Here is a 14,801-nt window from a genome sequence, read left to right as displayed (position 1 = left end):
ATCTAGAGGTAGTCAGCACATTCTCCCAATGTAGGTTTTCCGTTATGACTGTAGGTTTTTCCAGATCTTAAAGATGTATGTGTTAAATTCAACTGGCTCAATGTAAGTGCCACTGGGAATGAGCCCTGTGATCATGGCATGGATTAAGCAGTTTCAAAACTGTTATATTACTGCTACTCAATTCTATGGGCTTTCAAAATGACAGATTAAAAGGCAACATCTGTGCATTATTTCTGAGACATATTTCAACAGACCACTGGCAAGTGTTCACAAGTTTTAAATAGAATATAAACAAACTAAATCAAAAAAGGAAAAAAAAACTACATATAAAGTTACATTCAAAAGAAAAATGCAACACACAGATTGCCTGTAATATTTTAAATGCATTTATTTTTATTTCTTTAGAACAGAAAAGGATAATTTCACAACAGGCTGTCTCAAGCAAATCCTTAAATACACCCGCCAAACACCTATAAATCTGTATCAAAAGTGCAACATTTTATAATTTAGATTACATTTTCTTTGCCATCATCATTATTAAGTTTTATACATCTTGTATGTTAACAAATAACATACATTGTCTTTTATAGAAATACTTGACCCAATGTACAAAATAAGAGGCCATTGCCCCAAGATCATATATCTCTATTTGAATCAGTTCCACCTTTTATAGCTAATAAATTGTTCTTGATCTGATTTGCTTAAATATATATTATGCAGAGATGCACAAAATGTGGGTCAGCTGCTTTTGGGTTGAAATTAGGGAAATTCCATTGGACATGGCCAAGAAGTTGTCTGCAAGATTAACCTTCTTAGCTGCACGAGAAGTTACACTGATTAGATATACACTCAAGGCCTTAAGTTAGAAATAAAGCAAAGCAATTAGAGACAAGAAGGTTCAGAAGGGCCATCTGGGCTGAAAGCACAGTCTATGTCTTTATTTGGATTCAAAATGTTAATTGTTAAAAATGTTGAAAAGACCAAGAGGCAGCCCTTCTTATCTTTAAAGTTCATTTTGATTCAATTCTTGCAACAACTGAGTACTATATATTCCTTTTACAATTTCGAAAAATGTCACTTTTTGTCAAAGAACTTTTAGGGGACAACCACTTCCACTTTGATATTATAGCAAACGTCTGCTTAAAATGAGACCAATGGTTAATAGTTTTGCCAAAATATTTGCTAATATGCAGTGAAACTGGATGTTAACAGAAGAAGCATGGTAGATCCAGCTCAACAAATGGCAAACACATAATTAACACTTACACACCTGTACAAGTAAGAGTCTTTACTGAGGCAAAGTTTTGCCATACTATCTGACTAACTCTGCTGCAGAGACAAAAGGAAGCACTAGTGATATCAAAGACAAAAAGCAGATTTAAAATGCATGATGTCATGAAGAATACATGACAAGATCAGTCTTCGACAACATTAAATAATGATTGTACAACATGGAGAATGATGATCATTTTTAACTCTGTTTTGCAAGAATGTTGTTTTCACATTTAGATATAAAATAACCCGCCTTCAACAATATGCACATTGCAAATGTATTTTCTTTTCATACAATATATTTTAGGATTTAATGGGTAAGTTTTTCACAAAACATATAGTGACATAAAGCAATTAACCTTCTGACTCTGATGGTCTGGATAGACTTATGAATCGGAAACTAAACCTTTTGATTAGGATGACTAAGTGGGGTGTCATAACTGATAAGAAATAGATGACAATCATTTACGGTATATGTAGTGCTTGTCAAAGGGTTGGAACTACAAGGACTCCACCAAGATAGCTGATCTTATTATAATTTTAATGATTTGCATTCATGGTGATTATTTGTTTTACTCTGAATATATTGTTCCTTCGCTAACAGAGTATACCATTACATACATTAATGCCCTAGAGCATGGTTTGAGAAACATTATACAATGTGAATTCTTGTATAATGTTAAAATTATCAGTGAACAATAAAATACAAAAATCAAGTGGAAAAAACAATTATAGTAGTGCTAGTTTATCAGTTTTAAATGACAATTGCCCTGCATCAGTTATTAAAAGTGTTCTATTTTGAATGTTTTATTTTTTTAATTTTCACAGCATAATTACAAACTGTAAAACATATTCTCATTTTAAAAAAGGACCAGAATAATCTGATAAAGTTTTGATTTGGTCTATACAGCAAACAAAATGCGATTCTTTTTCAATATTTCCTTTTAAAATTAATCTAAAGTGTGGTGGTAATGTGCTCAAGATAACAAACATACGAAAACATAGGCTCTTTTAATATCTTAATAGAAATAGATGAATCCCACTATTTTGATGAAATGTCTAAAATAAATAAACTACTGGTTAATGTTAAATGCATTATGATGGTAAAAAGAAAAAAGTGCACTCAATGTAGTGCAATGTTGCACTATGCATCACTGCAAAACGGTGGCAAGTCAAATATACAAATTGGTAAGCTGTCAGTTAAAGGTATGTATAAAGTACATTCCCTCTTAAAATCTCACAGCAGAATGAAACATAAAATGAGTGGGTGTCTCTGTATCTATTTACACTGTATATGTGGTCGAGGCTGCATTCATGTGTATTAGATGTCAGTGTGCATAAATTTTCTATCTTTTTGTTTCCCCTACCAATAAAGAGTTATCACCCACAATCACTGCATTTTTAATTACATCTATTTAATAATGATTTAGTCTGAAAGTTCTATATCAAAAATCATTAAATTACTCTGCCATCTCCTAACGTTTCATTGTGTATGTGGCACAAAGATGAAGACCTTGCCCAACAACGCTGCACTGGTAGTGGACACTAGCTTTCAAAAATCAAAATCTAAGGCTATCCAAAACAAAAATAAAATAAATTCAAAAAATAAAACACATTGTTTAATCCTGAGCCACAAGAATGTACGGTAACCCCCCCCACAAAAAAAAGCAGATTTAGAAAAGTAAACCAAAACTAAAACCAATAGCAGCATTAAGAAAACATTCTTCCTATAAAAACGGAAAAGGTATGATTACATACAAAAGGGGGCCTATTTCTGATTGCAATAAACATAATTCTAACCTCTAAATGTCAAATAAATCACCTTCATTCTACAATCACAAAATTATTTACATTCATACATCTGTCATTATACAAAAATGGGGACTTTACCAATTATCTTTTTCAAAAGATGAGCTAGCTCCTCAAATTAAGCTCCTGCACACAAAAGAAAACTTTTTAAAACAGAAATTAAAAACAGCTCCAGGTTCAGAGCCTTAATGTATACATCTGATTTTCCACTGTGAAATGTCATGGACAATGATACTAGTATAAGAAAATGAAAGGAAAAAAAAAACTGAAGAGATAAATTAAGTGGTTGTGTCCCATAGTCACTACAACAGCTGTAATTTAAAGGAGGGTGAATGTTGCTAACCACTATGTAAAGTCAGCTCTCTTACTTTTTCAGCACACTTTCATGCATGCAGCACTAACAAACCTACTAAGAACTAGAATGACTCCCCTTTAACTTTCTTTTTTTATAGCACTGCACCACAATGTTCTTCATTTTCACAAGTGTCTGAATAAAAAAAATATATATATTTTAGAAGAGTCAGCAGAAACCAAACCTCCCAACAAAAAAGACAACAGTGAAGACTTGACGATTTCATGGAAAAGGGATAGAGCGCCATTACTGCTTTATATTTTACCTATGCACAGTAAAGGTGGAACTCTGTCAATGGCTGCAATACCTGAGCAAGTTAACCTAAGTTCTTGCAATTAAACTCTGCCTTCTGTTTCATACACTGCCATGTGCAAACTGTGCCAAAGCCCAATGGCTGGGCTCCTGGAATTCCCTTGTAAATTCAGTGCTTGGCTCCGCAGGGATCGCCATAGAGCAGAACAGTGCTGGAATGGTCTCATAAGCAGGGCCCTCAGTCTCTAGACTGGTAGAAAAGAATGTAGCCAGATTCTGAGGTCTTGGAGATCTCTGAAGTTAATCCATAAAATTCTTCAATGGCCTGTGCATCTATTTTCTGCAAAAGAAATAGTAAGAGCACTTAATATTCACAGTAGCAATAACAACAAAAATTATAAAATAACTATTATACATCTGTTTCGTGTACTATTTGCATTGTATAAAGTAATAAAAAAATGTACAACTGATGAGCTTTCTGTTGTGTGCTTAAAATTTAGTTGCAAAGTAAATTTTTAATCATAATGTTAGTGAAAATTTGAATTCCTGCTAAATCACACAACTTGGAACAGGTAAAGACTGATATGTGCAAGTATTTTTTTTTTATATACCCTAAGTTCTTGTCAATAAGCCGCGGCTTATCTAAGGAAAAAAGTTGTGAAAATGAAAAAATAGAATATCGGCTTATACATAAGTCCGGCTTATACATCCATCGCGGGGGTTGCGTTCCAGAGCCACCCGCGAAATAAGAATATCCGCGAAGTAGAAACCATATGTTTATATGGTTATTTTTATATTGTCATGCTTGGGTCACAGATTTGCGCAGAAACACAGGAGGTTGTAGAGAGACAGGAACGTTATTCAAACACTGCAAACAAACATTTGTCTCTTTTTCAAAAGTTTAAACTGTGCTCCATGACAAGACAGAGATGACAGTTCCGTCTCACAATTAAAAGAATGCAAACATATCTTCCTCTTCAAAGCAGTGAAGCAAACAAATCAATATGTCTGTTTGGCTTTTAAGTATGCGAAGCACCGCGGCACAAAGCTGTTGAAGGCGGCAGCTCACACCCCCTCCGTCAGGAGCAGACAAAGAGAGAGAGAGGGAGAGTTTGTTTTTCAGTCAAAAATCAATACGTGCCCTTCGAGCTTTTAAGTATGCGAAGCACTGTGCAGCATGTCTTTTCAGGAATCAGCTTTACAAAAGATAGCAACGTGAAGATAATCTTTCAGCATTTTTAGACGAGTGTCCGTATCGTCTAGGTGTGCAAACAGCCCCCCTGCTCAATCCCCATACGTCAGGATCACAGATAGTCAGCGCAAGAGAGAGAGAACAGTAAGCCGGGTAGCTTCTCAGCCATCTGCCAATAGCGTCCCTTGTATGAAATCAACTGGGCAAACCAACTGAGGAAGCATGTACCAGAAATTAAAAGACCCATTGTCCGCAGAAATCCGCGATATATATTTAAATATGCTTACATATAAAATCACAATTTAAATGCCCGCTACGCGCTCGTGTTGACTCGGCGACGCCCAGAGCAGAAAGAACGCGCTCCGGCCGCTCCAACCGCGCCATGCGGGGAGTGAGAGAGACGGCAATATCTCACACTCTCTCCCCCCTTAAAGAAATTAAATGGGCGCGAGTGAGACCACTGACCTCCCTCCCTTCTATTAGTTATAGGTTATAGTACGTTTGGCTTATCCATGAGTCCGGCTTATCTATGATACGATTTTATTTTAAAAATTCGTATGATTTTTGGTCTCCGGCTAATACATGAGTCCGGCTTATAGACAAGAACTTAGGGTATATATAATTGTACTTGTATTGTGTTAACTGTTCCAAAGCAGGATCAAGTTTTTGAAAACTGAATAAACCTTGCTGGGGGGTCTATACAGCTGGTTTTATATACTAAAGGCCTGCTAGGAACTGCATGGTTAATTATTAGGTGAAAGGAATACACAACTCAAACAACATTTAATGCAATTCCCAAAAAATGATCTGCAAAATAAGTAGCAACCAAATTAAATGAAGTGTTGTACAGTAGTCTTCCAAAAATGACACAACATCAGTAAACTGCTTCTATTTGGAATTAGTTACAAATAAGCATTCCTAAATAACATAAAATTTACCAGTTAAGCTGTTATAATATACATGCAAATAGGTTATTAATTACAGACTTTATTACAAACACAGCTATTTTACAAACTTGACCAAGTGAAATCGACTGGGCAGGTAATGCCGTAAACGTGCAAAAAAATACAAACAATCAAACAATGGCAGCTTAGCCTTGTATCCAACAGTATGACTTTGTTAACTATAATGTCACTGATAATGTACAACTTGTAGTATAACAGTAGATTAACTAAGATTGTAAAACTCCTAAGGGGGGAAAAAAAACTATAAAATAATTTACAATTTCAGAAATATACAGCGAAAAAATGGAAATAATATAAGTATTATATTATATTAGTATCATTTGAGTTTCAGTTTTATGTTTAATAAATATGAAGAACTTCTAAATTATTTCAAAATTTGTTCTATTAAAACATGCATGCAATCTTACCTCGACAATGTCATCATCAAAAAGCAACCAGAAATCATGACTTTTTACTATTGCAATATAATGTCCTCTGTTTGGGCCACTGGAAAATTAGAAGAAACAAAAAAAAAACCCCAAAAAATTAAAAACAGCACGTCTTAAAATAACACAATAGTATATTTACTATATTTAAGGAAGTATTTTTACACATTTTCAAGAAACAAAGATTTCAGTAAACAATATTACACACATCAAATTAACATAGTTCTCATTTTCTGAGTATTAACTAATTAATTACACAGGATTTTGCACAATGTGAATGTGCCCTATAACGAACCGACATCTGACCAATGTTGGTTCTTGCTTTGCCACATCTTACTGTAGTACTTTTCGGTTTCTAATTTGACAAGACAAAAAAAAACCAAACAACAACAAATACACAAATTCCTTGTGTGCATCTCTTTCTCTAGTTTGCCAGCCTGCTTTTTTGGTCTGCCTGCACTTCCCAGTAGACATCAAGCATACGGATGTTTAAGTTCATCATAAGTTCAGGAGGTGAAGCTGGAAATGTTGCATGGCCCCCATCATTTAGTAACCTCCAAAATTCCTACTCTAGGCTGCTATGTAGGAAGTATGACTGAAACGTGAAATATGGGGAATCCTGGGTGTTCCAGGACCTCCTGATAAACTCTCTGGACTCCCTGAAAGCCTGAAAATCAATAGTGGGGGGTGGGCGTTTTGGAGGAAAAAAATAAAATAAAATTCTACCGTAGTGTTATAAATTACTCAGTGCCTATAGTGCAACAGTGACTGCGGATACTGAGAGTTTTCAGGTTATGAACACTGTAAGCCAGGTGCATCTAATTCCTAGTTTGAGTCAGTTTTGGATTCATTTAATGTGACCCATAAAAATGGGTTAAGTCTGGTTAGGATCATAGAGTGCAGTGTTGCTGTAAATTGCCAAGTAGGAAAAACCTGTGGCAGAATTACTGAGAGGACTTCAGTTTTTAGCAGTCATCAGTTTTAGCAGCTTATAGGAGATCTGGGCACATTTCAAAGGGGGTTGGTGTTCAGAGGGAAATAATCCGAGAAGAACTGCTACAATCTTTCACAGACAGTGTCTGTGTGAGTAAAGGTTATGGTGTGAAAATTGGCTTTTGCTTGCCTACTGTGTGTCCATGTATAATCCAAATAATCTACTGAAGATATGCATATCCTAACTGATAAAATCCTCCTCATCTTATTTACTGTACAAGTGCTGGTCATAAAATTAGAATATCATGACAAAGTTGATTTATTTCAGTAATTCCATTCAAAAAGTGAAACTTGTTTATTAGATTCATTCATTACACACAAACTGATGTATTTCAAATGTTTATTTCTTTTAATTTTGATGATTATAACTGACAACTAATGAAAGTAAAATTCAGTATCTCGGAAAATTAGAATATTGTGAAAAGGTTCAATATTGAAGACACCTGGTGCCACACTCTAATCAGCTAATTAACTCAAAACACCTGCAAAAGCCTTTAAATGGTCTCTCAGTCTAGTTCTGTAGGCTACACAATCATGGGGAAGACTGCTGACTTGACGGTTGTCCAAAAGATGACCATTGACACCTTGCACAAGGAGGGCAAGACACAAAAGGTCATTGCTAAAGAGGCTGGCTGTTCACAGAGCTCTGTGTCCAAGCACATTAATAGAGCGGCGAAGGGAAGGACAAGATGTGGTAGAAAAAAGTGTACAAGCAATAGGGATAACCACACCCTGGATAGGATTGTGAAACAAAACCCATTCAAAAATGTGGGGGAGATTCACAAAGAGTGGACTGCAGCTGGAATCAGTGCTTCAAGAACCACCACGCACAGACGTATGCAAGACATGGGTTTCAGCTGTCGCATTCCTTGTGTCAAGCCACTCTTGAACAAGAGACAGCGTCAGAAGCGTCTCGCCTTTGGACTGCTGCGGAGTGGTCCAAAGTTATGTTCTCTGATGAAAGTAAATTTTGCATTTCCTTTGGAAATCAAGGTCCCAGAGTCTGGAGGAAGAGAGGAGAGGCACAGAATCCACGTTGCGTGAGGTCCAGTGTAAAGTTTCCACAGTCAATGATGGTTTGGGGTGACATGTCATCTGCTGGTGTTGGTCCATTGTGTTTTCTGAGGTCCAAGGTCAACGCAGCCATCTACCAGGAAGTTTTAGAGCACTTCATGCCTCCTGCTGCTGACGAACTTTATGGAGATGCAGATTTCATTTTCCAACAGGACCTGGCACCTGCACACAGTGCCAAAGCTACCAGTACCTGGTTTAAGGACCATGGTATCCCTGTTCTTGATTGGCCAGCAAACTCGCCTGACCTTAACCCCATAGAAAATCTATGGGGTATTGTGAAGAGGAAGATGCAATACGCCAGACCCAACAATTCAGAAGAGCTGAAGGCCACTATCAGAGCAACATGGGCTCTCATAACACCTGAGCAGTGCCACAGACTGATCGACTCCATGCCACGCCGCATTGCTGCAGTAATCCAGGCCAAAGGAGCCCCAACTAAATACTGAGTGCTGTACATGCTCATACTTTTCATGTTCATACCTTTCAGTTGGACAACATTTCTAAAAATCCTTTTTATGCATTGGTCTTAATTGATATTTTAATTTTCCGAGATACTGAATTTGGGACTTTCATTAGTTGTCAGTTATAATCATCAACATTAAAAGAAATAAACATTTGAAATACATCAGTCTGTGTGTAATGAATGAATCTAATATACAAGTTTCATTTTTTGAATGGAATCACTGAAATAAATCAACTTTGTCATGATATTCTAATTTTATGACCAGCACCTGTATATTTTGTAGTACCAAAGTAAGATTGCAGTGTCCAACCAATAGGTCCCTACCAACTACCACAGAGTCTAATGCTACTGGGGATTTTTTACATTATTGCCTGTGCTACCTGTGAAAGACGTGTTAAAATTTAAGTAGTCAACATAGACCTCAGCAATGTAACATGCAGCACATGTGTCTATGTTATATGTGATTGATTTTGGAATTCATAAAAGCAGTGTAAATTCTTGTGATACACTATCAATTGGAATGACAAATGCAATGCTTTACTACTAAAAGTATCTGTGATGTGCCATCTTTTGGAATGACAGAGACATGCAGTAGCAACTGGAAGGACAGACAGACACTTATCCTTTCATGAATGGCAATTTATTTTCCTACACCTCATGGGTTGATCAGCCTTCAACAATTCAAAACCCAGTATAGCAAAGTTAAATTCCCTTGCTTAAAGACAGCAGGAGCACAGCTCAGAAAAGAAGCCAGTTTCCTAGTGGTTACTAGTACATATTTTTTGAATTGTGCATCACAACTAACAACTATATTATGACCGCCAATTAGGTAAAAAAAAATAAAATAATACATTTAAAATTAGGAGTAAAATGTGACAAACGCTATTTTTCTTAAAAAAAAAATTAATTTAAGAATTAATGCTTTGGTAAAAATAAAGAAAAAAACAAGTAAGACTACAACCAAAACATATTTTAGTATAAAAACTGAATATAGTAGACCCCTGCGAAGTCGCGGTTCAGGGTTTGCGGACTCAGTCGTTCGCGGATTTTTCCTTAGAACTATTAATTGTTAGCAGAAAGTTCAAATATCCTCCGCAATTTTGTATGGCTTTTTTCGTGGCAATACTGTGCTGTCTCAGAGAGAAAAGGAAGCAACCGCTGAGGGAAACGCGGTTTGGGATGGTGAAAGTAGCCAATCCGAGAGCGTTATTCATTTCTCCTTGCTGCTGATTGACTGCTGCCCTGTGACGCATCTCCAGCTGAGTGTCCTCATGTTTTCCATTTTGTTATTGTATCTATTTTGTTATTCTTAAACGCACAAGATGTCGCCGAAATGGCCTGCACCTTCTAAGGCTTCTGGCACTAAGCCTAAGCGTCAGAAGAAGTTTAAAACATTCCAAGAGAAGGTTGAACTACTAGATTTGCTCCGGGAACTAAAAAGTTATGCTGCAGTAGTGCGCCACTATGGCATTAATGAAAGCTCTGCAAACTACATAAAGAAGAACAAAGCAGCGATCTGGAGTACCGTATCTGTAAGTTTCTGTCATAGTGCCAAAAAGGTAACAACCATAAGGAATAAAGAGCAAATTCTTCAACAATTAATAAAATATTTGCATGGGATTTAGGGTGAAGACTGTTTATAGTATAAATTATTGCAAGTCCTTTGTTAAATTAACTTTTAAGCACTTGCTTTAAGTGATAATAATTAAAAAAATTCAGTATTTTCATAATTAAACTATGTTCTAAGCTAAAAGTGTACAAATTAATGAGAAAGCTTGTATTACACAGTATCAAATATCCACCCTTGTATAATATCTGAAAATAATTTTTTTTAATTTTATCCCTAATTGAAAATTAAAGAATTACATGATCCAGAAGATTAAGGGCAAATGCAAAATGACTTTATTAGAGGGAAATCAAGTCTCAGTAGACAGACCTACTTCTGCCTTAGACTACCACTGAATCGTCTGCTCTCCCTACTAATCTCCTCCAGGGAGATAACTGAAAATAACACTGCTCAGACCAGAAGTGCTAAATAGTTTTATGCCACAGGAACAAAGTTCTTTCTTGAACTCAATTACAAAGAGACACACATTCCTAGTTTGTACTGAATACTCATTGAATTCTTTCATATTTAGATGAAACTTCGAAGAGTAGCTACAAATACCCACTCAGTAAATCCACAAGTCAGGGACTCTGGCTTTGCTTGCACATCTCAAAAATTAGTTGTTTAAGTTAACTGATAACTAACTGTAAACTGGCAACTGTGAATTTGCTCTGCTTTCCAGGGCGAGTTCCTATCTTGCACATATTACAGTCTGGTTTCCACACTGGTCATAGTACGGAAACGGTACTAACGCGGGTTGTAAATGACATTCTGATATCCTCTGATGAAGGAAACTCCACTGTAATTATGTTGTTGGACTTAAGGGCAGCATTTGACACCATCGACCACTCTATTTTACTGCACAGGCTAGAAAATGATGTTGGGCTTACAGGCCCCGTGCTCACTTGGTTTAGTTCTTATTTATCAAATCGATTCCAATATGTACAGAAATGTGCTGATAGTACTCCATCATTATACACAGAAGTTCAATATGGTGTCCCACAGGGCTCAGTACTGGGACCTTTACTGTTTTCACTTTACATGCTTCCACTGGGATCTCTCATTAGGAAACATAATGTTAATTTTTACTCGTATGCAGATGACACCCAGTTATACCTTTCATTTAAATCAAATGAAGTTTCTCCGATGTTGTCTTTAATTAGTTGTGTTAGTGAATTAAAGGAGTGGATGAATGAGAACTACTTGTCTTTAAACACAGATAAAACAGATGTTAACTGTTGGAGGGAATGACGCTGATCACAACAATATTTTGTCATCATTTAACTCAGTTTGAATCCCCATTAATTTTACTGAATCAGCCCGCAATCTAGGAGTTATCTTTGACTCTAGCAAGTCATTTAAAGCGCATATTACAAAGTTGTCCAAATCACGTTTATTCCATCTTAAAAATGTTAGGAAATTAAGGAGCTTTCTAAATAAATAGGATTCTGAGATATTAGGTTAGGGTCTCATTATAAATTATATTCCTTTCTGAACAGTTAAAATAACTTAGAAAAATGCAATTTTTTTTTGAGTTTGATAAATTATCACAGAATGAATTAGGACGCTGTCTTTTAAATCTAATTAAACATTTTCATATAGATGTTTGCAAATTGCAAGATTCTACAATTTTTCATGTGATTAAAAATAAACTGGATATACAACAGCAACAAGATGGGGGCTATTACCTGGTTTCAACCTGATGTGTTAATATCACTACAATTTTATTTTTCAAAATAAGTAATTCACGCTATTAACGCATCAACGTAACACATTTAAAGTCCAATACACTAATGATACTCAACCTACCTTCCACAGTGCACCACCACAGCAACAAGGTCATACAATCTTTCAGGGTTGGTGGCATCACCTGATGTGTTGAAAAGCCGAAGTTCAAGAGGAAACACCACTCTATAAGATAATTTGGTGTATCTGTGTAGCTGATCCATATATTTGAATCTCTTAAGATGCAGAGCAAGTATCATAGGAAGTTTTTTCACTTTCATTCTAAAAGCAATATAAAAAAAAGTATTAAACATTTTGTATTATATATTTATTTTTAAAAACTTCAAATCTTCTTAGTAAACTAACTTATATTGTATACAGTCATATGAAAAAGTTTGGGAACCCCTCTCAGCCTGCATAATAATTTACTCTACTTTCAACAAAAAAAAAGATAACAGTGGTATGTCTTTCATTTCCTAGGAACATCTGAGTACTGGGTTGTTTTCTGAACAAAGATTTTTAGTGAGGAAGTATTTAGTTGTATGAAATGAAATCAAATGTGAAAACTGGCTGTGCAAAAAATTTGGGTACCCTGGTAATTTTGCTGATTTGAATGCATGTATTTGCTCATTACTAATTAATTGCAACACCAAATTGGTTGGATTAGTTCGTTAAGCCTTGAACTTCATAGACAGGCGTGTCCAATCATGAGAAAATGTATTTAAGGTGGTCATTTGCAATTTGTGCTTCCCTCTGACTGACAGCACGGGATCCTCAAAGCAACTCTCATAAAATCTGAACACAAAGTTTGTTCAGTATCATGGTTTAGGGGAAGGCTACAAAAAGCTATCTCAGAGGTTTAAACTGTCAATTTCAACTGTAAGGAATGTAATCAGGAAATGGAAGGCCACAGGCACAGTTGCTGTTAAACCCAGGTCTGGCAGGCCAAGAAAAATACAGGAGCGGCATATGTGCAGGATTGTGAGAATAGTTACAGACAACCCACAGATCACCTCCAAAGACCAGCAAGAACATCATATCGTATCTGTACATCATTCTACAATTCAGCACATTTGCACAAAGAACATCTGTATGGCAGGGTGATGAGAAAGAAGCCCTTTCTGCACTCACGCCACAAACAGAGTCGCTTGTTGTATGCAAATGCTCATTTAGACAAGCCACATTCATTTTGGAACAAAGTGCTTTGGACTAATGAGACAATAATTGAGTTATTTGGTCATAACAAAAAGTGCTTTGCATGGCGGAAGAAGAACACTGCATTCCAAGAAAAACACCTGCTACCTACTGTCAAATTTGGTGGAGGTTCCATCATGTTGTGGGGCTGTGTGGCTAGTTCAGGGACTGGGGCCCTTGTTAAAGTCGAGGGTCGGATGAATTCAACCCAATATCAACAAATTCTTCAGGATAATGTTCAAGCATCACTCACAAAGTTGAAGTTACGCAGGGGTTGGATATTTAAAACAAGACAATGATCCAAAACACAGTTTGAAATCTACAAAGGCATTCAGGCAGAGGGAGAAGTACAATGTTCTGGAATGGCAGTTACAGTCCCCTGGCTTGAATATCATCGAAAATCTATGGGATGATTTGAAGCAGGCTGTCCATGCTCGGCAGCCATCAAATTTAAATAAGCTGGAGAGATTTTTTAGGGAAGAATGGTCAAAAATACCTCCATCCAGAATCCAGACACTCATCAAAGGTTATAGGAAGTGTCCAGAGGCTGTTATATTTGCAAAAGGAGGCTCAACTAAGTATTATTGTAAAATCTCTGTTGGGGTGCCCAAATTTATGCACCTGTCTAATTTTGTTATGGTGCATATTGCATATTTTCTGTTAATCCAATAAATTTAATGTCACTGCTGAAATACTACTGTTTCCATAAGGCATGTCATATATTAAAAGGAAATTGCTACTTTGAAAGCTCAGCCAATGATAAACAAAAATCCAAAGAATTAAGAGGGCTTAACAAACTTTTGCATATGAGTGTATACACATACATATGGATTATATATTATATACAGTCGATTCCGCTTAATAGGACCACCGGTTAATTGGGGCAGCCGCTTATTTGGGCCAAATCTCAAGGAATGAAAACCAAAATAATAAACTAATACATAATTTAAACGCTTAATTGGGACAACATTCCACTTAATTGAGACAGTAGCACACGCGTGCTGCAAGTCAGTCATCTATCGTCACCCGTCGAAGAAACACTGGTAAGTTACAATCTAAGAGTGGAGTAGCACATGTCTGCTTAATAGTCTACCGTCACCACTACCGAACCGTATTCAGTTAACCCTACACCACCTCGCGTGTACGTATAACGTATAAGTAAACTTTTTTTTTTTCAATTTATAAAATTATAACCCTTGCCAAGATGCCAAGAAATTATTTTACACTTTCAAGTAAAATTGCTTTGCTGGATAAAATTAAAAGCCAGCCATTTAATACAAGCCACCGTAGGCTCGCCGAGATAACTGGTGTACCAAAATATACCATAGTGCGTCTCTTACAACAAGAAAATCAACTGCATGAGGAATGGGCATTACAGAAAAGACGAACTGCAAAGGACAAAGTACAAACTTACAAAAACAAAAGACACTTGATGCATTTTTGCAGCATTAAATTGTATGTACATACCTAATTATTTTA

The 14,801-nt window shown here is 36.2% G+C and overlaps 2 protein-coding genes across 3 annotated transcripts in view; one reads left to right on the top strand and one right to left on the bottom strand.

Moving 5' to 3' along the window:
* Positions 1–14,801, top strand: part of cdk8 (cyclin-dependent kinase 8) — a 1,217,851-nt gene that overhangs the window by 827,346 nt on the left and 375,704 nt on the right. The gene's annotated exons all lie outside the window — the stretch shown is intronic.
* The window catches only part of usp12a (ubiquitin specific peptidase 12a), a 150,744-nt gene continuing 136,313 nt past the window's right edge, over positions 371–14,801 (bottom strand). For both annotated transcript variants that reach the window (XM_051926392.1, XM_028799503.2), the window contains 3 exons: positions 12,213–12,410; positions 6,250–6,328; positions 371–4,025 (listed from right to left, as the gene is read on the bottom strand). In XM_051926392.1, the coding sequence (XP_051782352.1) occupies positions 3,924–4,025; positions 6,250–6,328; positions 12,213–12,410 (379 nt within the window). In that variant the 3' untranslated portion in view covers positions 371–3,923. The remainder of the gene's footprint in view (positions 4,026–6,249; positions 6,329–12,212; positions 12,411–14,801) is intronic.

This window comes from Erpetoichthys calabaricus, chromosome 4 (genome assembly GCF_900747795.2).
Source record: "Erpetoichthys calabaricus chromosome 4, fErpCal1.3, whole genome shotgun sequence".
NCBI lineage: Eukaryota > Metazoa > Chordata > Cladistia > Polypteriformes > Polypteridae > Erpetoichthys > Erpetoichthys calabaricus.
This window is presented reverse-complemented; position numbering and strand designations above follow the sequence as displayed.